This window comes from Aquarana catesbeiana, linkage group LG01 (assembly GCF_042186555.1).
Source record: "Aquarana catesbeiana isolate 2022-GZ linkage group LG01, ASM4218655v1, whole genome shotgun sequence".
Lineage (NCBI taxonomy): Eukaryota > Metazoa > Chordata > Amphibia > Anura > Ranidae > Aquarana > Aquarana catesbeiana.
In genome coordinates this window covers 868545976-868571540 of record NC_133324.1, presented here as the reverse complement: position 1 = coordinate 868571540, position 25565 = coordinate 868545976, and the positions used below count along the sequence as shown (strand labels likewise).

At 42.4% G+C, this 25565-nt stretch overlaps 1 protein-coding gene across 1 annotated transcript in view; it reads left to right on the top strand.

Annotated features, from left to right (window-relative positions):
- Positions 1-25565, top strand: part of CC2D2A (coiled-coil and C2 domain containing 2A) — a 165496-nt gene that overhangs the window by 94037 nt on the left and 45894 nt on the right. Inside the window, exons 16-18 of the mRNA XM_073609863.1 lie at positions 5236-5413; positions 13178-13334; positions 19005-19152. Coding sequence (XP_073465964.1) covers positions 5236-5413; positions 13178-13334; positions 19005-19152 — 483 coding nt within the window. The remainder of the gene's footprint in view (positions 1-5235; positions 5414-13177; positions 13335-19004; positions 19153-25565) is intronic.

Here is a 25565-nt window from a genome sequence, read left to right as displayed (position 1 = left end):
CGCTTGGACTAAATTTAACATTAAAACAATGGACCACGTAATATCCAATCAATCCCTGGCCCCACTCTCCAAATTGATTTCCGATTTCAACATCCCGCAGAACAATTTTTTTTTTCGATTATCTACAACTCTCCCATGCCTTCAGTTGCCAATTCTCCAGTTCTCCCCTCCAGATGGTCCATTCTACATTGGAGGACCTTCTCAGATCCAGCTGTGCAAATAAGCCCACCTTGCGACTTTACTCCCATTTTATAATGACCTCCCTCCTTACCCTGGAGAAACTCAAAAACAAATGGCTACACGACATTCCCGACTTTGACAATGACGATTGGGATGACTTATGGGACTTTCCTTTCAGATCCCTGGTCTCACTGAGAGACTGACGAATCCAGTTCAAGATGGTCCATCGCGCATACTTTACCCCACACAGCATACACAAAATAAACCCTGCCTCCCCCCCAGGGTGCTGGCGTTGTGGAACAATTCCTGGTGATTTTACTCCTACTTTCTGGACCTGCCCAGCCATTGTTGAATATTGGAAGGGGATACTAAATTTCATAACCCAGGTCACCACCATACCGCTCCAACCCTCCATGGCAATATGCATGTTGGGCCTGATAGAACAACTAATTCCCACGGTGGCAAGCCGTACCCTGGTCAGGATACTTCTCTTTTACACTCGCAAAGCCATAGCCCTCAGCTGGCGTAAGCCTACTCCTCCTCCTCTCTCCCTGTGGAAATAGTTGCTCAACGACAGCTTGCCTCTTTACAAAGATTGTTATGCTAATAGGGGATGCCCTCAAAAATATGACCAGGTTTGGTCCAAATGGCTGGCGGATTCCTCCACAGCCTCAGACTCGCACCCTACTTAACCCATTAGTGGGGGTAGATGGTAGTTGCGCTGTGATGAAGGGGGGGGGGGGGAGGGAAGCTACAAAGATGACTAAAGTGGCAAAGTGGACTAAAAAAGCAGAAACGGGCCAATGCATGAATAGATCCTACATGCTAAAAGAACATGGTGGGGATGCAGTGCAGTGCAACGTAGCTGATCAACATGACATGTTGCGGGCAGACAAAGCCTAATATATAAAGGTAATCGTGAAACAGTGACTGCTTGAATATAGCAAAACAAAAATGCATATACTAACACAAATAGGATGAATAATGACACAATGCAAAAAAAAAAATATATATATAATGCAAGAAAAATATGTGGGCTAGTGCCCCATTAGCAATAACGTGCCAAATCCTGGTGAACTACAAGTGACAAATCCCTAGGACAAACATGAATGTTAGTTCTATCATCCAGTCCAAAAAAACAAAAACACGTGATGAGAAACACAAAACAAGTCCAATCGTGAAGGGAGGGGGGATCTTCAGTGAGGACACCTCCGTGTTTGCAAGCCGCTTACCTTACAGCTGTAAGGTGTACAGCCTGTGTTGCAAATGACCCGCAGGTGTAGACGTTCCGTGTATACAGGCAGTGACAATGATGAACATGCCAAGCGAAATATAAAAAATAAAAAGTATACAGCATGTAAAATAACTCTGCAATGACCACAGTGGAGGGGGGGCAAGACACACACAGGGGGAGGTTGCACTCACTTTCATGAAGTGAGTGTGGGCATCAATCCACGAGCGCCGAGCTCGTATGCCTCCAGGAGTGTCACCAATCTGGAATCTGTCCCCGTGCCTGGAAACTGGAATATGTCCCCGTGCCTCTCTCCTCAGTGTTCGTCAGGTAGAGTAGTGATGTACAGTGTGAGGGGGAAAGAGACGCACATAGCGTGATCCCATATAAAAGGTATATTTATTTAATAAAACAAGTCCAATCAACTTACATTTAAAACAATGCTGCAGTGTGTAGTAACTACGAGCGCCGAGCTCGTCTCCTGTTGTTTGTCTGTGGCAGCGTCCCGTGCTCCAATCCTAATGCATATCGTCACATCACGTGACTTCTTCAGAGGACAGAAGAAGTCACATGACGTGACGATATGCATTAGGATTGGAGCACGGGACGCTGCCACAGACAAACAACAGGAGACGAGCTCGGCGCTCGTAGTTACTACACACTGCAGCATTGTTTTAAATGTAAGTTGATTGGACTTGTTTTATTAAATAAATATACCTTTTATATGGGATCACGCTATGTGCGTCTCTTTCCCCCTCACACTGTACATCACTACTCTACCTGACGAACACTGAGGAGAGAGGCACGGGGACATATTCCAGTTTCCAGGCACGGGGACAGATTCCAGATTGGTGACACTCCTGGAGGCATACGAGCTCGGCGCTCGTGGATTGATGCCCACACTCACTTCATGAAAGTGAGTGCAACCTCCCCCTGTGTGTGTCTTGCCCCCCCTCCACTGTGGTCATTGCAGAGTTATTTTACATGCTGTATACTTTTTATTTTTTATATTTCGCTTGGCATGTTCATCATTGTCACTGCCTGTATACACGGAACGTCTACACCTGCGGGTCATTTGCAACACAGGCTGTACACCTTACAGCTGTAAGGTAAGCGGCTTGCAAACACGGAGGTGTCCTCACTGAAGATCCCCCCTCCCTTCACGATTGGACTTGTTTTGTGTTTCTCATCACGTGTTTTTGTTTTTTTGGACTGGATGATAGAACTAACATTCATGTTTGTCCTAGGGATTTGTCACTTGTAGTTCACCAGGATCTGGCACGTTATTGCTAATGGGGCACTAGCCCACATATTTTTCTTGCATTATATATATATATTTTTTTTTTTTTTTTTTTTGCATTGTGTCATTATTCATCCTATTTGTGTTAGTATATGCATTTTTGTTTTGCTATATTCAAGCAGTCACTGTTTCATGATTATCTTTATATATTAGGCTTTGTCTGCCTGCAACATGTCATGTTGATCAGCTACGTTGCACTGCACTGCATCCCCACCATGTTCTTTTAGCATGTAGGATCTATTCATGCATTGGCCCGTTTCTGCTTTTTTAGTTCACTTTGCCACTTTAGTCATCTTTGTAGCTTCCCCCCCCCCCCCTTCATCACAGCGCAACTACCATCTTCCCCCACATTTGTCCCAGTTGTCCTGCCTTGGATCAGTACTTAGGTGTTGCAGCAGTGTCCTTTTAGCATAGCCCCCCCCCCCGACAGCGCAGGAGTTTCCACTTTCACACTACTTAACCCATTACCCTCTGTTAAAAGAAATTTGCAATTGTGACTGTAACATATTATATTTCTGAGATGCACATTCTAGCTCTACGCTGCCCTCCTACTTAAGGAGCCAGCCTGCTGCAATCTTCGTGATACCCTATGATCCCTGTCGTGATTCATGTACCATTTTCCCTTATGTCATAATTCTGTACGAACCAAAGTTAACACTCATCATGACCAGTGTATGTTGTTTTTCTGTTAAATGTTTTAAAACTCAATAAATAGATTTGGAAAAAAAAAGTAGACCAGTACTTTGCCCATACAAGTTCACTTTAAAGTAGAACTAAACCCTCCAATCCTTTGTAGGAAATCGGGTAAATCCATGGGTTTATCTCCTATTTAACTACTTTCTGCCCGTGCTATAGCCGAAATACGGCTATGGCGTGGGCATCCAGTGCTGGGAGGGTTTTAATAGATGTCCTCCTGTGATCTCACTGCTCTTGCTCCACAGGGGGCGGCGTGCTCTGTGATCACCTGATCAGCTGTCGGCCAATGACAGCAGATCACGGAAGTAAGCAAAAGCCGGTTATCAGCTTTTTCTCTCCTGCTAATCGGTAACTGGCTTCTGTTACAGGGATATCGGTCCCAATCTGTGGCCACCAGTGCTGCTAATCAGTGCCACCTATCAATGCCCAGCAGTGCTGCCAATCAGTCCCCATCAGTGCCTCATCAGTGCCACCTCTCAGTGTTGCCTATCTTAGCCCATCAGTGCCCACCAGTGGTGCCTCATCAGTGTACACCAGTGCAGCTTCAGAAGTGCCCATCAGTGCCACTTATCAGTACCCATCAGTGAAGGAGAAAAATTACCTCTTGCAAAATTTTATGACCAACTGTAAAAAAAAAAAAAAAAAAAAAAAAATTATATATAATTTTTTTTTTTTTTATAATTGTCAGTCTTTTTTTGTTTAGCAAAAAATAAAAATCCCAATGGTGATTAGTAGTTGTTTTGCAAGACCACGCGATTGTCATTCAAAGAGCGACAGCCCTGAAAGCTGAAAATTGGCCTGGGCAGGAAGGGGGTAAAAGTGCCGAGTAAGCAAGTGGTTAATGTTGGCCGCTCTAGCTGCACATAAATTTTCCTTCACTCAGTAGATGCCCTGTTTAACTGCTGGGAGTGAACAGAGGAAGTCATGTATGCGCACCAGGTTGTGACAGCATCAGTGCTGTCATAGGACAGGATGAGGAATGAGTCGCATCCTTCCCCCATATACATAAGTACTGGGTGCTTTTCATAGCCATGAGGGGGCAAAAAGGAGCGCTGGATGAACAAAGGCAAGGTAAGTATGTGCTGCCATTCTTCATGGACAAAGCACAAGTTTTACTTTTAAAGGCTATGTTCATCTTTTATATAAAAAAAAAATATTAAATCCACATTGATGCAAGAAAATATGTGCATTTATTTTATTTTTTTCACTGGAGCAAATCATTGTACCCACAATCAGTAGATTCAAATGCAACAGCCCACTTCCCTGTGGGGGAGAAAAACCCCTTCATGCTACGTGTAAAATGTTGATAAAGCCTTAAGTGCTCACTTTATGAGTTGAGTTATAGCTAGAGTGAGGTCATTGCAGCCTGATTCATGCTTTTGAAAAATTGCAAACATTTTTGTGACATAGGCTCATATTGAGCATTTTGGGTGTGCTGGTGATGGCTGGGAATACAGGGTGAAGGTTAAGTGTTAAAAGTTTATAAGGCAAAAATTAGGGGTGAAACGCTAAGGGTGGAATAAGAATTAAGGCATTCATTTAGGAATAAATGTATGTTCTGGCAAAGAGAGCGATCATTAACTGCATGTGTTAATAATATTAAGCACTATTGTATAGCCATGTTTTCATTGTTTTTTTTTTTGTTTTTTTTTTGTTTTTGCAACTAGAATAAATAATGTATTAATCTTGTGAATGTCAGACACTCTTTCAAGAAGGATCACGAAACGTAATATCTTGCAGATGCTTTAGCCACTGTGAAATATTGTTACAAGTTATGTTTTCATTGTTGATTATGCAAGGTCTACATTTCTTTTTCTCTGCTCTTCAGGGGAGAAGTTGTGAGACGTGAGGATATACTGAAGCATTCTTTGTTCATAAAGATTCTTTTCAACAATAAAGAAGTTTCCAGAACTGTGACAGTCCGGCTCGGGCATGATTTCCGAGTCCACATGGGGCAAATATTTAACCTGCAGATCTTTAATTGGCCTGAGAGCATAAAATTACAGGTATACATGGCTGCAAAAACAGCATACAGATTACTTGGCTTTAAACAGGAATCCAGTAACTGACTAAACAATTTAAGTCAATCAAGGTCAATCCAGTCTAATACTGCTCTAATTCTATACAAGCAAGTTATCAATTTGTTTAATGGTTACATCCAATAATAGTTTAGCATGTTCTACTCAGTACCTAAAGCCCAGCTCCAGCCAATACGTTTGCTTCCCTTGCAGGACAAAGCAGCAGGTTCACTTTTATGCCCTCTTCTCATTTTATATATTTTGCATACCAGGTATGACATGCATCCCCTTATGCATGTCTATACTCATCAAAGTAAGGCCTCGTTCACATCATGGTGCAGAGATGTCAGTTTTTCTGAACGCCTTCTACAAGGGCACACAAAAAACAATGGTTCTATGTGCCCTGTTCACACCACACGGTGATGATTTTTTTTTGCGCATGAATCTGCAACATGTATGCAGTTTTCTGCACGGGAATCTGCAACGTGTATGTCGTTTTTTGCACAGGAAAAAAACTGACATGACATCAACATTCGTTTGAGCAGGGCACATAACTGACGTGCATGAAAACTGATGTCAACGTGCATGAAAACTGACGTGAAACTGATTTCTCTGCAAATGAAATCTGCACGCATTTCCCATTAGTTCCAATCGGTTTTCATTCACGTTCGTTGTAAACGAGCCCTAATACATTTTTTTAATTTTAACTGTACTGTCTGCCTTCATATTGTAAAGCATTGTGCAAACTGTTGGCACTAAAAAAATCCTGTATAATAATAGTAATAATAATATTGTCCTCTCTCAAGTTCTCCTCTAAAGCAGGTCTCCTACTAAACGCTTTCTAAACAAAGGCATTGGCTGACAAATTCACTTTCACAAGAACTTCCAAACTAAAACGTCATCAAAATGCTAAATATTCCCCAAAACCCAACACATTTCACCGCCTGACTTAGTTGCATCATCAGGGACAGCATATAAATAAATAGAAATAACTTGCTCAGTGCATGAGTACTCAAAAAAATCAAATTGGCACCTCCACCATGTCGCAAACACACCTATGTAGGTTCCCTTTGGCCCCAATTGGTTCCACTGTTTATATCATCACACATGCACATTCCGATGGTTTTTACATCTTACATCTTGCGTCATTATGTCATGCCAGCTGTACATACCTTTCCTACGCTCCCCTGCACTCCAACAACCGGACATGAAGAAGGACATCCTTGTGAAAACTCTTGAGTTGCTCCAGTTGGAGTTTACACAAAACTGAGGGCTCTACCCACCCCCATATAACAGCACTGGGCCAGTCACCAGCTCTGTGATATGATTCTCCATACCTAACCAACCTTCAAGATGGGTAGGCCTCATGCACAGTGGGCATTAAAAATGTGGCTGTTAGAGACGTTTGACATAAATACCGTCTATGTTAGCCTAGGTGTCCTTGCATAAATAAGGGTTTACAGGCATCTAGAGGCAGAAAAAAATCACTTGTGTGTTCAGGAAAGGAGTGTTTGGACAGAAAAATCGCCTGAATGTGTCAAAACATACCTAAGCATGAAAAAAAATGTTTTTAGGCATGCTTTTCTTGTTCAATATGTTTTATTGGTATTGAAAGTGGAGAACAGAACATACAAAAAGCTCAAATAGGCCAATCTTACAAAAATTTGGATCATCCGTACATATACATGGAAAAGTATTTCATATAGTACGAAGGTATAAAGATCTAGAATTTCAATGGTATATCAGGAAAGATGAGTAGCGAGGGAAGAGCATTCAAGTGTGTTTTTTACCACTGCTTTTATCCTGCCAGTGGAAAGGCATTCAGAAGAGCTGTGCAAACGCCCAGTGCATGAGGCCTAAGAGTAATAGGAGTAGGCTACAATAAATTGAAATACAATGTGTAAATCAGTGATTCTCAAACTCTGTGCCGTGGCACACTAGTATGTCACGTGAAATTTGCAGGTGTGCCGTGGGAGTTTTTAAAAATATTTAAAATTGCTAGCGTTTTGAAACCTTGAACATATCGAAAAATTAAATGGTAAATCAATGCAAAAAAGTAACATATATAAAAATTCAATCTCTGTCAGTCTGTTATTCATTGGTTCCTTCCGTAACGCAAGACTTGTGCGAGATCTCGGGAGAACTGGATCGCTCTAATTATATTATAATATTCCAAATATTCTATTTGATGCTTATAAATAAAGTTTGTTCATTGTTTAGCAATGGAGAAATACTTAATCAAGTTTGGAACTCTGAAAGAGATACTGGTAAATGAAAAGCAAGGAAGCAAAATTACAAAGAAGATTACAATCACTTCAGTCTAATTTGCTCTTGAAAGCAGGCATATCCTTCACATTAAATTTAAAACTTAAAAGTTCTTCACTACAAAAATTGTTAAATCTTTTCAGGTGTGCAGTGAAAATTTTTAGATCCTTTTTGGTGCGCCACAAGGCAAAAAAACTTTGAGAAACACTGGTGTAAATGAATATATGATTTACATCAATAGAGTGACAGTGCAGCAAAGGAAAGTGCATGCTGTTGTGGAAAGGGCAATAAAACCATTGCTTTGTCGTGTCGCTATGTGTTTTGAACAAGCTGTTTATTTGGCATATTTTTCAACCTTTGGCGCTTCAAACAAACCTATAGCAAAAACGCACACCTACCTAATGTGGTAGGAAGACGTTTAGGCTAACAAGTATGATTTCTGAAGGAAATTGGATTCCTTGTGGGAGTTGAATCCAGAATCTCAGCAAGGCAAAACAAGAGTACTAGTATAGATTTCCTAGCACTCGTTTTATTATCTATCCCCCAGCTGCTGGTAATTCTTGTTCCCCCCGGACAGATACCATGAAACTATAAGTAATTCAGTGCTTCCAAAAAGTCATGCACCTCCCAAAACATATTTGCTTTGTGCCTTGTGTCCAAAGTCAATAAAAGCCCAACATCTAAATCCTCTCTTATGTTATATTTTTAAGGGAAAAAAATTATTAAACTCTCACCAGACATTTTGACATTCAACCCCCACCCCCCAAAAAAAAAACAGTGGGTCATGCAACGCTTGATGGGAAAGTGCTTGACATATACTTTGAAGAAAAAGTGAAAAGTGAACCAGATTATATAGGAATCTTATGTGAATTAAATGTACAATAGCATTAGAAAAAAAGATTACAGCTGACATGACATTTTTAAGATAAGTGTGTATAGTTGCGCAAAAGATCTGCTTAGCAGATGTTGCTTTGTAGCAGAAAATCACATATGGAAAAACAAGGAGAAGAAATAGAGACCCATAATAGATACACAATAACAGTGTTAAATGGTTTAGATGGTCTAAAGAGATATAACCATAATGTCAATTTTATTCACATGGAATGAACCCTCTAAGAAATGATAATATTATTAAAAAGGATAGTAAAGAGAGACAGTACACTTACAATACAATAAAAGCGGGTTAGGAGTGCCCTACTCCTGAGAGCTTATCTAAGACCAATGTTCTGGCTCACCAAAGCTGATGTGATGCTTAGTTGGGCATCAACTTTACGTAAAACTGTTAGGTCTTAAAACTGGATAAGATAATAATGCTGCTTTCTGAGGTGGCCAAATATACCTGTGATAATACTCAAACCAATATGAGCACCTTGAATTTCAGGCTGTATACAACACCTCTACAGCTGTGGCCAAAACTTTTTTGAGAATGACACGAATATTAATTTTCACAAGGTCTGTTGCCTCAGTTTTTATGATGACAATTTGCATATACTCCAAAATGTTATGAAGAGTGATCAGATGAATTGCTATTAACTGCACAGTCTTTGCCATGAAAATTAACTTCATCCCATAAAAAACAGTTCCACTGCACTTGTGAAGAATGCTTCAGGGCGCCCAAGAAAGTCCAGCAAATGCCAGGACCGTCTCCTACAGTTGATTCAGCTGAGGGATCGGGGCACCACCACTGCAGAGCTTGCTCAGGAATTGCAGCAGGCAGGTGTGAGTGCATCTGCATGCACAGTGAGGTGAAGAATTTTGGAGGATAGCCTGGTGTGAAGAAGGGCAGAAAAGAAGCCACTTCTCTCCAGAAAAAACTTCAGGGACAGACTGATATTCTGCAAAAGGTACAGTGATTGGAATTCTGAGGACTGAGGTAAAGTCATTTCCTCTGATGAATCCCCTTTTCAATTGTTTGGGGCATCCAGAGAAGAAAAGGTGACCGCTACCATCAGTCTTGTGTCATGCCAACAGTAAAGCATCCTGAGACCATTCATGTGTGGGGTTGCTTCTCAGCCAAGGGAGTGGGCTCACTCACAATTTTACCTAAGAACACAGCCATGAATAAAGAATGGTACAAAAACACCCTCCGAGAGCAACTTCTCCCAACCATCCAAAAATAGTTTGGTGGTGACAAACAATGCCTTTTCCAGTATGATGGAGTACCTTGCCATAAGGCAAAAGTGATAACTAAGGACTTGAGAAACAAAACATCGAGAATTTGGGTCCATGGCCAGGAAACTCCCCAGACCTTAATCTCATTGAGAACTTGTGATCTCTTGACATGCCTGATGATGGGGCACGCATGCTCTGAACGCGCACTCCTCCCCCAACCGGAAGTGACGTGTATCGCCGCCCCAGAGCCGTTCTGAGAGTCTGGACACACTGGGAGCCACCAGCATCAGCCGGACTATCAGCTGCCTCTTCACCTGCGAGCCAGCCGCCCTCCCATAATGAGTGGATGAACCTCCTTATTATTCCAATGCGCTGACAAAGCTATGATCTTGTGAGTTACCAATTGTCTACTTTGAAATAAATGTTTTTACATTGCTGCACTTGGATTGGTGTTGCTCTCCTTTGTGTCTTGTTTCCTGCAGAGCCCCTTCTAGCTTGTTACGAGCCGGCAGCCATCCTCTGTCAGCACACCTGAGACCACCATTACATTCTTGTGCTGCACATGAACTATACTACATGGACTCCCTGTTTAAAGAGAGTATTTAATTACCCACACTCTCTCTGACCAGCTGACAGAGCACACATGAGTTTGCAATTTTTCCTGTATTAAGCTGTATTCATAGCCTTAGGCAGAGCATTAGCTAAACATGGCTGTGAAAAAGTAGAACTAAACGCAGAGCTTTTTTCCATTTTGGATAGAGTGAGATTTTTTTTTTTTTGCCATCTGTATCCTCTTGGGGAGATTTCCCTTCACTTCCTGTCATATAACTAAAACAGGAAGTATGAGGAAATCCCTCCAAAGCAAGGAAATATCTGGTGGTCACCAGACCTAGTGACCTCAGTGGAAGTTTACCTCACTATTCCTGTTCTGTGACAACCTAAAATGTGGGATTTTCTTTCACTTTCATGCTCAGTGATAACAGTAAACAGGACAAATGGAGAGGATGAAAGGGGGCACAGACAGCAACTAAAACCTTTCCTCTGCATCCAAAAACGGAAAAAAAAAAGTTTGCCTTTTAGTTATAAAGGTTCATATTTGCTGTTGTAGGTTTATTCTCAAGCAGAAGAGTCAGAGTCAAGTTTCAGCAAATAAAGCTAAATAGGGTCAAAGAAATAAATATTTCAAAAGTCCACTAAATATAATTATATAAGACTGAATTTTTACTAACAGGATTCTGACTATCAAGGCTAATTATTCTGAGTCTTGCATGGCCAGGCATGACTAGTTCACAGTCTGTTGTAGTGTATAAGAACAGACTCGCTCTTCACACTGACCAAGATGTACCATTTACACCTTAAAATTACAGCTGGTCTCCAAAATACCATAATTTATTATCGCTCTTGTCAGAAAATCAGTGTTCAAGAAAACAGATCCAGCTGGGTATGGGCATTCTATCACAGAGACATTATTCATGTTGTACACCTTTATATGGTTATAAGCCTGCAATATATCAGTTTGTCTGATTTGTGTGTTCATAGAATTACATGCTACAGGTCTAGATAAATCACTGCACACCCAGCAGAGCCAATAATGCATGCCTCGGCTGCAGAGAATGCTGGTGTGCGACAATTGGAGAAAAAACTAGGGCTGTTACTCATGGTAACCAATGAGGTTTAAATGGAACAAGTGTCCGATTGGTTGGTGAGTGGATTCAACATTTGTATATCGGCACCTCTGTATTTGCTATGACCTATGAGTTAAACAATATGTGAGACCTTAAGCCCCAGGGTGCAAACCAATCTTTGCTTTCAGTCATTGTGCTTTTGTGTCTCCTCCCTGAGCCCCTGATGCAGCTGGGAACAGAGGGTTTGTGATCACTTCTAAAAAAAGGGTATTTATAATGTTTTGTTAAATATTTATACATGTTTTGCCTTTTGATTTCTATTTTAAACTAAATGGATTGTTATGTGTTAGAAATATCTTATTAATTGACAACTTTGTGTAAATAAAAATAAAAATGCCTTTTAGAAAATACCTTGGAGGGTTTCCTTTCCAAAATGGGGTCGTTTTGTGGATGTGTCCAATGCCCTGGTGCTCCAGGGCTACAACAATGTGATAGGTAGTTAGGAAATTAGATGCGTAATTTATGCTCCTTGGATTTTGGGCCCCTCTATGCTTCTAAGCTGTGAAAAAATCTCACACGTAGTATCCCCATCATCGGGAAGCTTAACAGGATATGTTTTAAGGGTGCAGTTTAATGAAGTCAATCTTGCAGGAGCAGTCTGATTGTTTTTTGGGAGGTGGATCTTCACATTCATGGTGGAGTGCTCTATAAATCACAGTAGTGGCTCTGGGAGCCTGAAGGGTTTATCTCAGTGCAGAGAGGTGAGGGAGAAGGAGAGAGGCACCCGCAAAGACCGTAGGAACCCCTCAAGAAATATGTGCTGGTACAAAGTTCTAGCCGTAGGGCCAGTAACATCGATAAGATGGAGTATAGAAGAATATTAATGTTAATGATGCATTCAAATGGTGACCAAGGAAGTTAATTCCATAGACTTCTTATCACCTCTATACTCCATCTTATAGATGTTACTGGCCCTAAGGCTAGAACTTTGGACCAGGGCATATTTCTTGAGGGGTCCCTATGGTCCCTGAACAACCGCCTTGCCTTGTTTTTAACCAACTGTCGGCATAATGATTATACATTGCCTTACACTCCTGAAGAAGCGCTCAGCGCGCAACATGTAGAGCGAGCCAAGATACAGTATGCCATAATTCTGCAGTACATCAAGCACTCTAGAATCAATTATACCATATAGAATGGTTTTTATTTTCTATGTAGTGTAGTTGTCTGATGTATGAGTGGTGAATACTTTACTATACAGGCAGTATCCATTAGCCAAATCTTAAAGCAAATTGTCTACTTTTTTAAATGATGTAATAAAGAAATTTTAATATTGTGTGCTGGTGCGTCTAAAAATTAATTAATTAGGACGTTACATGTGCTAATTTTGTATCCACAGTACCACTCTGTGGTGATACAAGTTACAATTTCAAATTAGAATCATTTAGTTGCTATGGGCAAAGTAGGCTGTTCCATTTGCACCACTTTTATACATGAGTCTAAGTGAAAGCTATTTGTTCCCACCCAGTCGATTTATATACATGGGTGGAAATGCAGGTTTTTGGTCTTGTGTTACTGTTTCACTGGCCCTTATTTCATATTCATTGTTCATTTTGCCAGAGACAGCCATGGATTGTCAACCATGGCTCTGTGTGTGTTTTTGTCTGCAGTCTGTATCTTTTAATCATTGTATAGCTTTACGTAACTTGTTGGCACATTATAAATTTGGAATAATAATGTTTTCTCTTAGATACATGAAACTGCTGGATATTTGGGAACAACGCTGCTGGCTGAGGCTTTCCTACCTATCCCTGAGACCACAATGCTGACTGGGAGCGCTCCTGTGGAGGAAGTGGAGTTCAGCAGTAACCAGAGAGTCATGTATGACCATGAAGGTGTTGGCAGTGGTATGTATAATATGACGGAGATGGCTAACTCTTCCATGATTCACTCACTACATGCATGGTATTCCTTCTAGTTTCTATTTTATGCTCAGAACACATTTATAAGCATGCATTATTCTAACGGCTTGTGTATATCGTGGATTTTTTTTTTTGCTTTGGTTTTTTTTTTTTTTTGCTTCTGATATGCTTCTATAGCAGTTGTAGGAACTTATACATTAACGGAACCATGTCCACTTATTTTTGCTGTCCACTTATTGTTGCTGTATTTAGACTACTTAGACTTGTCCTTTTGGCTAATGCAGCATGTTCTGTTGTACTGCATGTGTTTTGCATTTTTTTAATCATACACATAAATGCAGAGAAAAGCAAGTCAGAAGCAATACAGATGCAAGCCATTTTTTCCTGACAACATCCCGTGTATGATTTGCTAAGGGCTCATCTGAGAGTTGACTAGCCATACATGCTTAGATTTTTCTTGTTCAGCATAAATTAGGAATTGAAATCTGTTCTGTTTCAAATGCTGCTTTATGCACTGACATACCTTCACAAACCCAGTCTGTCTGGAGAGTATGTTCACATGCTGACTTGACACCATCCTCAGGCAGCTTAACTCTTCAAAAAGACACAGAAGTTGAATCCAACACAATTTAACTTTTTCACAAGTACAAAACAGGGGATGTTTTTTGTTTTTTTGAAGTGTAATGCCGCGTACACACGGTCGTACTTTTCGACCGGACTGGTCTGACGGACGCCGACGGACCAAATTCGGCGGACAATCCGATCGTGTGTGGGCTTCCCCGGACCTTCAGCGGACTTTTCCAGTCGCAAATCTGACGGACTTTAGATTTGGAACATGCTTCAAATCTTTACGTGGTAACTCCGCCGGACCCAGAAATCCGCTCGTCTGTATGCTAGTCCGACGGACCAAAACCCATGCTAGGGCAACTATTGGCCACCAACTTCCTCCTTTTAGTCCGGTCGTACGTCATCACGTATGAATCCGTCAGACTTTTGTGTGATCGTATGCAGTTAAGTCCGTTCGTTAGAAAGTCAGCCGCAAGTCCGCCAAAAGTCAGTTGAAAGTCTGTCGGACTTTTGTAGCTGAAAAGTTCGACCGTGTTTACGCGGCATTAGGCCTTATTTACATGGGCTCTGAGGCTCGTAGACATGAATAGACTATTTGTATAAGAGGCTTGACCCGCCAGGTGCACAACACAGGCAGCCCTTGTGAAGGTATGGAGACTCATCCTAGTTTTTATTTAGGCATGTTAGTGTGGGTGAGCAGCCTAAACGTAGACAGTGTGCTTCTGCTGCTGCCTGAATATCTAAACAGTGACTGCATCTGATTGAATGCAGTTAATGTTGGGCCGGCAATTTTCCACCTGGCTCCTTCAATTTCTAAATTTACTTTTGTCGAGCCAGGTGGTGCTGACAGACACACTCCTTGTTCATATTCGAGGTGTGTATGTACAGGTTTTGGCTTGCTGAGTCTGTGGGCTCATGCACATGTAGTTTGCAGCTTTTTGTAAGACAGGCATACTGCATGGTACTATGTTTTCTATTCATTTTATTGGGCCCTGTTCTTCCAAGAGCATTGTGTTGCAGGGTGTTTTAAAATACTTTGCATACTGCTGTTTTATGTGCATTGAACTGTTGTGTGCTATCCAGAAATGGACGCCTTCAAAATGCTATCTGTAAGCACATGCTTAATAAGTTAGACACAATGTTGCATACATTTCGGGTTTTGTTTCTGGTGTGAATGAACTTTCATAACTGTCATTTTTTTAGATGTCCCTTTTAATTAGACCAAAGTTCTTTATTCAATAGAAAAATCCACTCTTAATGAATTAAAGAAGAAATAGGAGTTTTCTTTTCAAAAATTGTATTGGTAACAATCAGATTGCAATTACAGACAGTTTCAGTTTAGCATAGAAAAATTATAATAAACAGAGTACGTTTTGGTGAATTAGTATAACGGGGACAAATTGAGAAAGGCAATACGTAGTTTAGGTCGACAAAGACATCTTATACAATCAGGTTGATATCATTGATTGCTATATCGGAGGGGGGCAGGGCCCTTTGACACGGGCAGATTCCTGTAAGGTGGTACTCTGTAAGGAGGGGGTCATGGTACTAACTAAACAACATATATCACTAAGTTACGTTACCGGTGGTGAACATTGGGTTAAGAGGGGGGCTGGGAGGAGGGAAGGGTGACAAGAAAAGGTAAGTAAAAAGGAGAAAGAGAAAAATAGACTAGAGGAGAGGTGGTCGGGCAGCTCACACGGGCCGTCGACATGTTTAGAGTCAATTTCGCTAGGGGGCTGGGCGGGTTTAAGGTTCTAGAAGGTGTTTCTCAAAATCAGGAGGTAGAAAGTGGTCTATCCATGGGCGCCAGATTTTGAGATGTTGGGGAATTTTATCCAGAATAGTGGCTTCAATTTTGCTATGTATCATAGCCTGAGTGACCCTATTCTTCACTTCAGCTATATTTAAGGTTGGTGTTTTCCAAGCTCTAGCTATTGTTTGCTTGGCCGCAGTAGTGAGTTGAAGGAGAAGACGTAGAAATAGGAGTTTTTAGCAGTCTTTTCCTCATTATATACAAGGTTCATAATATTGCTACTGCTTGAGCATCAGAAAGCAATTAAGTCCATACATCTGCATGTTAGTCAAAAAAATATGAGATTCTGGGTCATGTCCACCCATTTATCTTCTGTCCTGCACTGGTGATATACAGGAAAAGATAAATCGGCTGTATGAATTAACTTCAAATGTGCTCTACAAAATGATACACATTGGGAGCCATGTTGAAGTAATCTTATCTGATGTATGGGAATAAATTATGAAGAGCGATCGGAGTGTCCTGTCACACCCACCTATAATAATAAGAGCAATAATATAGAGTTCTACAGGCAGCTGCAGATCTGCAAGTCATTTCAACATACTTACAGGCTGAGGAAATTAAACATCATCTGTCATTGTATAGAAATCTTGGGTAGGGTTGTTGATGATGGATTTCCACTAAAGATGGAATTGTTTGTGTTCGTGTGATATCTTTGTTAATTGGAAAAATTCTGATTATTTCATTAATAAATCGAATAACTGAGTAGCATAGAGCCCTATGTACATGAATACTAAAATTTTTGGAATTCTCAATGGTCCAGGGCTTTGAGGCCTCCCTACCACTGGCCACATAGACAATGCTTTGAGACATATGACCTAGTATACTAGAAGGTGAAACGCTTTACCCCACATATTATTATAACACCACAGTCTTTGAATAGTGTATTCCCAGGCTGGTCTAGCATGTTGCCCAATCTTGATACAGTGCCAAAAACTATTCTGTTTATTTCAAAATGCTATGTACCCAAAGTTCATATCGAGTCATTTGATAAAGGGGACCACGTCTCTGAAATGTCAGCAACCCCCCCCCCACTCTTCTCTGTATCGTGGGCTTCCAAAATCGATGCGTTGTGCCAGCTAGTCTGAGCACATGCACAGTAGATTGTGCTCGCCAGAGTCCTGGCGGTCTGGGAGCTGTCGGCTGGCTAGATGGTGATTAGCTGTCTCCAGTTTCATCTTACAGGGACTTTTCAGGAAAGGCAGATGAGGTGATGTGCATGCTTTTATACAGATTACCAAATGTGAGTGTATTGATTTAGGAGTTTTTATTCTGGAAGTGCAATAAACAGTATCTCACTATAGTGGACGTGCGCTCTCTTCTATATTTATTATGTAATATGAGGCCCTACTTAAACAGGAACTTCACCCATTATTATTTAAAAATAGCAGCACCAAATACTGTATTTGGTGGTTTTAAAAAAAAAAAAAAAGGTACTTCGGAGCCTACGGTGCCCAGCGCTGTCTTCCCGCAGCTAATTCTTCTTTCCCCTTGCTAGATTCCTAGTGCCACCATCCTGGATTTAGGATCGGGCTGTGACTTCCTGATATAGCTGCAGGGAGACAGGACCTGCAACCTCCCTGCCTGTAACTCAGGGGGGATAATGAGCAATACTTTACTTTTTGATTGAAGTTCCATTTTAACTGTCCAGTCCATTTGTATCTAATTAGGCAGGTCTTTGCACAACTTAGTCATTGGTAGATCTTTAGGAGTTTGTATAGTCAGATTGTAATGTGTGGTGAATTTTAGAGATTTCCAATCTGCCCCTTCTGTGATGAGACAACTGACATGTCTTACCATTATCATGTACTACTACCCTAGTCCACCACTGCCTACAAAAAAAGCTTACAAAGAGTCACCTTTACAATAAAGTATTATCATACAATTCCCACAAACAATGGGGTTGATTTACTAAAACTAGAGAGTGCAAAATCTGGTGCAGTTCTACATAGAAACCAGCTTCTACGTTCAGCTTCTTCAATTAAGCTTTGACAAAAAAAAAAAACCTGGAAGAGATTGGTCTCTATGCAGAGCTGCACCATATTTTGCTCTCTCCAGTTTTAGTAAATCAACTCCAATGCCCTTTGCACATTTGTCTTCCCATTTTGCTGGTCATACACGAAATGATGCATTCATCTTAGATTCAATCATTTCAAATAGCCTTTCACTTAAGTAGCAGTTCAGCCAAAAACAAACTAACTCTAATGCCCCGTACACACGGTCGGATTTTCCGATGGAAAATGTCCGATCGGAGCGTGTTGTCGGAAATTCCGACTGTGTGTGGGCTCCATCGGACATTTTCTATCGGATTTTCCGACACACAAAGTTTGAGAGCAGGCTATAAAATTTTTCGACAACAAAATCCGTTGTCGGAAATTCCGATCGTGTGTACACAAATCCGACGGACAAAGTGCCACGCATGCTCAGAATAAATAAAGAGATGAAAGCTATTGGCCACTGCCCCGTTTATAGTCCCGACGTACGTGTTTTACGTCACCGTGTTCAGAATGATCGGATTTTCCGACAACTTTGTGTGACCGTGTGTATGCAAGACAAGTTTGAGCCAACATCCGTCGGAAAAAATCCTAGGATTTTGTTGTCGGAATGTCCGAACAAAGTCCGACCGTGTGTACGAGGCATAAATCTACTTGCAGTCACATTCTAAGACTAATCTATCTAACCCTGTAAAGCAAAAATTACTATATATACCTTTTCTGAAGCCGATCCGGTCTGGTCTCCAGCGGCGGATGCTGTGTGCAGGAGACAGCCGACAACGGCTGGCAAGTTATGTCACCCATAGACTTACTATGGAGCTTCCGTTGTCGTCTGCCTCTCCTGCATACGCCTACACACAGAAGCTGCTGTTGACAGCTCAGTGTAGGGCCGGTGGTCTGTATAGCAATTTTTGCTTTACAGGGCTAGATAGAATAGTTTTAGAATGTGGCTGCGAGTAGATTTAGTGTTTAGTTTTTGGCTGAACTTCTACTTTAAGAACCTTTATTAGACCAACAAAGAAAGGTCATTTTGATGGAATTCAGTTGGAATTTCCTTCAGAACTGATTATTCCATTTTCATGAAAATTTTATTTTATTCCTCCAGCCACACTATTTGTAAGTATGATTGTTTCATAAGAATGATTATTATATATGTAGTAGTTGTATCATTATTGAGAGCCTTAAGTGAAGCACCTATAATTGTATCTAAATGTCATGTTGTGATTCTTTACTCTGACTCATCCATATTATTTGTGGTTCTGCTCTCTGTACTTTCAGATGTGCCATTTTCTTTTGAAGCTGATGGAAGTAATAAGATGACTCTGATGACTTCTGGGAAAGTGTCATACTGTGTGTCCTGGGCGGTTGGGGAAAATGGAGTGCCATTGGTTCCTTCTGCGTCACAGCAAAAGAACGCTCTTCAGCGGTAAACATACACCACAAATTTTTTTTAGCTATAGACAGATGCCTAATTTGAATGTGAAATTTGGCCTATATATATGTATCATGATTCTTAAAGGAAACCCACATAGAGAGAAATTTTATCGTTTGCAACCAGTAACCTCTGTTTCCTAAAATGCTTGATGCCTGTCTTGCTGGTCTTCTGTCTTAGTACATTCTGAATCAGTGACTCAGAATAAATATGCAGATTAGGAGTTCTGACTTCATTGGTTGAATGTTTTTTTTCAGGTAATTGAAAGTATAGAAGCAAGTGCATAGCAAATGTTATTTCTTTATCGTACATCACGGGACACAGAGCACCATAATAATGACTATGTGGGTTATACGCTTACCTTTAGGTGATTGGACATTGGCAACCAATAATAAGACGGTTCCTCCCATATAACCCCCTCCTATACCGGAAGTACCTCAGTTTTTTCGCCAGTGTCTTGAAGGTGATGATCATGGCTGTTGAAGCTCTTCAAAATTCTTTAAAGATGTCCCAGTGAGGACGTTATAATCGGATCCATTCGGATGGCATAACAAAAGCTAAAGTGGATGGTACCTGAGCCTCGGTTCAAGAACGAGGTTTTGCTTGTAATGTGTCCTATATATATAGGCGCTGGACCCTTGTTAAGTTGGTATTCCTTGTCAAACTTGCCCAAGGTAAACCAGAAAGGGTGCTTTACAGGTCCAGGGGTGTGGACCCCAAGAAATGGGGGACCCGGTCCTTGAAGATCCTCAGAGGCGCTACCCGCCGTGATGGGGGAAGATTGGGCCTGGTAAAACAGGCCCTGCTGCTTGGGACGGTGAGTACTCCCTTTGGGGGAATTTTTTCTATATATATTTCCCTCTGAAAGAACCTGCTGGTAAACCTTAAACCTGTGCGTGGACAGCACAGAGCGATATTGGGCATGTGAGTCTGCAGGTCTTGGACACAGTTGTGACAGGTTAAAGGCTGGTGATAGTTGTGGGGAGTACTCTTTTTCCTCGTTTGTAAGCAATGTCTTCCAGAAAATGAGGTATAGGGAACAAGACAAGCACAGGGGCAAGAGTACCTCCTTTAAAAACAGGAGACCAACCCCATGCTGATGCAGCCTCAGTTTCTCCTGAAAGACCTGCAGGATCTGGCCTGGCTGAGCCATTGCATTTGTCAGGCATAGTGGCCACTACCAATATACCTGCCTCGGCTTGTGTTACAAAGGATGATTTGGCATCTGCCTTAGCGGGCCTTGAAGGCAAAATAGCTGGCATGATTGCCTCTGTAACACAGGGGGGGGAGGAAGCGTAATAGATCTCCCTCCCCTGAGCCTGGGCCAAGTGGAGAGTCACTAGAGCACCAGGACTCGTATAGCCAGATGGGTCCAGGTGATCTGGAACCAGAGTGGGCAGAGGATTTGGAAGAGGTGGTCATAAAAGACCGGGAGAAAGGAGTGACTGAAGAATCCTCGGCTGAGGACTCCGGCTCTGAAGAGCCAATTTCAGCCTCCCATTCCCAAAAATTGTTTGTCCAATCTCTGATTGAGATGGTACGAATTAGATTTAAGTTACCCCCGGTTCAGGAGTCTGGACTCTCCTATTCTACTTTGGGATCTTTGAGACCTCAGCAAATTTCCCAAGCGTTTCCTTTGCATCCATTACTACGTGGACTGGGATCACCCTGACAGGATATACTTACCTCCAAAAAGGTTTTCTATCTGATATCCTATGGAGGAGAAGTTCAGGAAGAAATGGGGGACACCTTTGGTAGACGCTGTCATTTCTTCAGTAAATAAAAGTTTAACCTGCCCAGTGGATAATGCCCAGGTATTTAAGGATCCGGCTGATAAAAAGCTAGAGTCCTTATTAAAAGCCTCTTTTTCGGTGGCTTCGGTGCAGCAGTTCAGCCAGCAGTTGCAGCGATTGGGATTTGCCAATCCCTAAAGGATCATTTTAAAAGGTTTTTAAAGAACCTACCTTGCCAGGAGGAATCTGCCGAGGAATTGTCGGAGATTCCTCATGCTTTATGTTTTGCAGTGGACGCATTGAAGAACTCAATCCAGCAGATGTCTCGTTTTACGTTACTGTCAATCCATATGCGCAGAGTCTTGTGGCTAAAGAACTGGTCTGCTGAGACGCGATGCAAAAGGCTACTCGCAGCGTTTCCATTTCATGGAGAAGCCTGTTTGGCGAGGATCTGGAAAAATATATCCAAAAGATCTCTGGAGGAAAGAGTGCCCTACTCCCTGTTAAAAAGAAGGGGAAGCAACCCTCTTATAAAATTCCCAATGCTCCAGGACCTAGTGCTTCTTCCCCTAAGCGGTATCGACGGCCTCAGCCGTCTGGGTTTAAAAGACCCTAGGGTCAGAAGAAGCCCTGGTCCCAAAAGCCACCCAAGCCCAACTCCAAGTCTACTTCGTGAAGGGGCGCCCCCGCTCTCACGGGTGGGGGCAGGCTTCGGCTGTTTGTGGATGCCTGGGAAGAACTGGTTCAAGACCGATGGGTCATTTCCACTGTGAAATACGGTTACAGAATAGAGTTCCGGGAAATCCCCCCAAATCAGTTTCTGTACTCAAGGGTTCCGTCGGATCCAGAGAAAAGAAGATGCCTATTCCTAGCCTTACAGCATCTGCTGATGCAGGGGGTAATTGTAAAAGTTCCGCACGAGGAAAGATTCAGAGGGTTTTACTCAAACCTATTCACCGTACCAAAACCAAATGGGGAAGTAAGGCCTATTTTGGACCTCAAGGCTCTCAACCTCTTTGTAGACGTCTGATCCTTCCGCATGGAGTCTGTTCGATCAATAATAAAATCTCTGAGGAAAGGAGACTATTTAGCGTCCATAGATATCAAGGACGCGTACCTTCATGTGCCGATCTTCAGTCCACATCAAAGGTTCCTACGCTTCGCAGTAGAGGGCAGTCATTTCCAATTCGTGGCACTACCATTCGGTCTACCCACGGCCCCCAGGTTTTTCACATTTATTCTGGCCCCAGTGTTGGCTTCCCTAAGGTCTCAGAGGGTCTCCATAGTAGGATATGTGGACGATCTTCTCCTAAGGGATTGCTCTCGCCCCATACTGGTGCAAAACGTGTCAAGAACAGTACGGGTTTTACAACGCCTAGGTTGGATTCTAAATGTGGACAAGTCAGCTCTTTGTTCGACCCAAGCCTTGGTGTATCTGGGTCTGGTCTTAGACACCGCCCAAGAAAGGGTGTTTCTGCCCCCCTTAAAGGTCGTCTCCATAGTGGAACTTGTCCAGAAGGTGAAAAAAGAACACCTTCTATTTGGCTGTGCATGATGTTACTGGGCAAGATGGTGTCGTCCTTCAACGCAGTGCCATATGCACAGTTCCACTCCAGAGTGTTCCAGAACAGTATTCTAAAAGCCTGGGTCAAGTCGACTCGAACCTTGGATCAACCTATGGTTCTATCTCCACAGGTACTATGGAACCTCTCTTGGTGGTTAAGAACCAGCAATTTGGAAAAAGGGAAATCTTTCCCACCTGTAGCCTGGAAAGTCATAACTACAGACGCCAGTCTTCTCGGCTGGGGAGCAGTCCTAGAGGAGGAGTCTGTTCAGGGAATATGGTCCCAGACAGAAAAGACCCTGCCCATCAATCTATTGGAGATTTGGGCAGCTCGTTTGGCTCTGCGACTCTGGACATCCAGATTGCGGGGTCTTCCTGTCAGAGTCCAGTCCGACAACTCCACGGTAGTGGCATATATCAACCACGAGGGAGGTACCAGGAGTCGGGCGGCCCAAAGAGAAGTAAATCATATATTGACTTGGGCAGAAAAACATGTGCCGTTTCTTTCGGCAGTGTTTATCCCGGGGGTGGACAATTGGCAGGCAGATTTCCTAAGTCGCCAAAAGTTGTTACCAAGGGAATGGCCCCTGCATCCCAAGGTTTTTCTACAGATCTGCCAACACTGGGGGACCCCAGATGTGGATCTGCTGGCATCCAGATTCCAGGACCAAGGATCCACTTGCTGTCGGGTTAGACGCATTAGTAGTTCCTTGGGATCAGTATTCTCTGATATATGCCTTCCCTCTGATCCAAATCCTGCCGCACTTATTACGCAGAATACAGGAGGAACAAAAACCAGTGATCCTAGTGGCCCCAGCATGGCCCCGGAGATCCTGGTACTCGGAGATTGTGAAGTTGGCAGTAGGGGACCCATTGGTCCTTCCATGCCGTCCAGACCTGTTGTCTCAAGGACCCATATTCCATCCTTCTTTACGGTTGCTGAATTTGATGGCTTGGCTATTGAGACCAGACTATTGAAAGACCGTGGTATTATGGGTTCAGTCTTGTCTACTTTCATAAACGCTAGAAAGTCAGTTTCTAGAGCTATCTATTATAGAGTCTGGAAGTCATACATTTCTTGGTGTGAGGAAAGGAAATGGAACCCTCGTAGGTATACGATTGGAAGAGTTCTTGCCTTTCTTCAAGCAGGAGTAGACTTGCAGCTGGCTTTTGGGACAATTAAAGGACAGATTTCGGCCTTATTGTTTTTTTTCCAATTGCATCCCATTCTTTGGTGCGAACCTTTGTCAAGGGATTAACACACTTGAGGCCGCCGGTTAAACCACCTTTATGTCCCTGGGACCTAAATTTGGTACTGTCAGCCTTACAGAATCAACTGTTTGAACCTATTAGGCATATTCCTTTTGTCCTATTGATCAGAAAATTGTTTTTTTTTGGTGGCTATAACATCGGCTAGAAGGGTGTCCGAATTGGCCGCCCTTTCTTGCGAGGAACCTTTTTTGATTCTTCATCTACCGAAGGTGGTTTCCAAATTTCATTTGAATCAGGATATCATTTTACCTTCCTTTTTTCCAAACCCTAAGACTAGGGAGGAAAGGTCGCTTCACTCACTGGATGTGGTAAGGGCGATCAAAGTTTACCTGAAAATGTCAGCTCCCTTTCGGAAGACTGACTGTTTTTTTTGTCTTGCCAGAGGGTCCTAAGAAAGGACAGCCGGCAACAAGTTCAACTATATCCAGGTGGATTCGCCAGACTATTATCCAGGCGTATGGATTAAAGCGCAGGGTTCACATAGTCATTATTATGGTGCTCTGTGTCCCGTGATGTACGATAAAGAAAAATAGATTTTTAAAACGGCTTACCTGTAAAATCCTTTTCTTGGAGTACATCACGGGACACAGAGGTCCCTCCCCTCTTTCTGGGATCATCATTGCTTGCTACAAAACTGAGGTACTTCCGGTATAGGAGGGGTTATATGGGAGGAACCGTCTTACTATTGGTTTGCCAGTGTCCAATCACCTAAAGGTAAGCGTATAACCCACATAGTCATTATTATGGTGCTCTGTGTCCCGTGATGTACTCCAAGAAAAGGATTTTACAGGTAAGCTGTTTTAAAAATCAGTTTTTTAAGGAAGTCAGCAATGGCAGCCTCAATGGCAGTGGTGTATTTAGGTTTTGTGCTGCCCTAGGCCTGACTAAACTTGTGTACCCCCTAATTTAAATATGACCCACCCCTTCCTGTCAATGTCATGCCCCTTGCTATTTAGGACCCACCCTTTCATTTGTAAACTACACCCCTTCCTCTTTAGGCTCCACCTTTTCCTCTTAGAGCCCCACCTTGTACATTAAAAGTGGGTACCGATTGCAGCCTCGTCAGTGCCCATCAGCGCAGCCTCGTCAGTGCCCATCAGCGCAGCCTCGTCAGTGCCCATCAGCGCAGCCTCGTCAGTTCCTATTAATGCTGCATCACCAGTGCGCATCAATGCAGCCTGATCAGTGCCCATCCATGCAGCATCACCGGTGCCCATGAATGCAGCCTCACCAGTGCCCAGCAGTGCAGCCTCACCAGTGCCCATCAATGCAGCTTCACCAGTGCTCATCAGCGCAACCTCATCAGTACCCAACAAGGGTCTCCAATTGCATTGTAATCATACCAAATTATGTGAGCAGACTGCAGTTTCTCTTTAAGCACCCGTTCACATTGGTCTATTTGGCATGCTAAATCGCACGCCAAACCGGTGGCTATTGCTGGCAATGGTACCGTCCGAATTGGTGCTACACTGCACCGATTTACATAAGTAGTTCCTGCACTACTTTTGGCGACTTTGTGGTGTGATTTGTTTAGACATCTGTGCATGAACCTGCACAGATGTCTGTCAAATCGCCCCCCCCCCCCCCCCCTAAAGTTGGATTGCATTGCCAGTTTGAAATCGTGCGAGTTCAGCTGAAATCACACGATTTCTAACCCGCATCAGTGTGAACTTGGGCTTAATGTAGTTAGCAGGATTGGTAATAAAATCCAGACTGATCTATGGTCAGAAATTACACTTTTTTCTTCATATGCTAGAAGGCAGCATTAGCCGTACTGGTAGGTTACCAAATATACAAGTAGGCACAAAGGTGTTAAATGCCATTCATTCCAGAAGCAC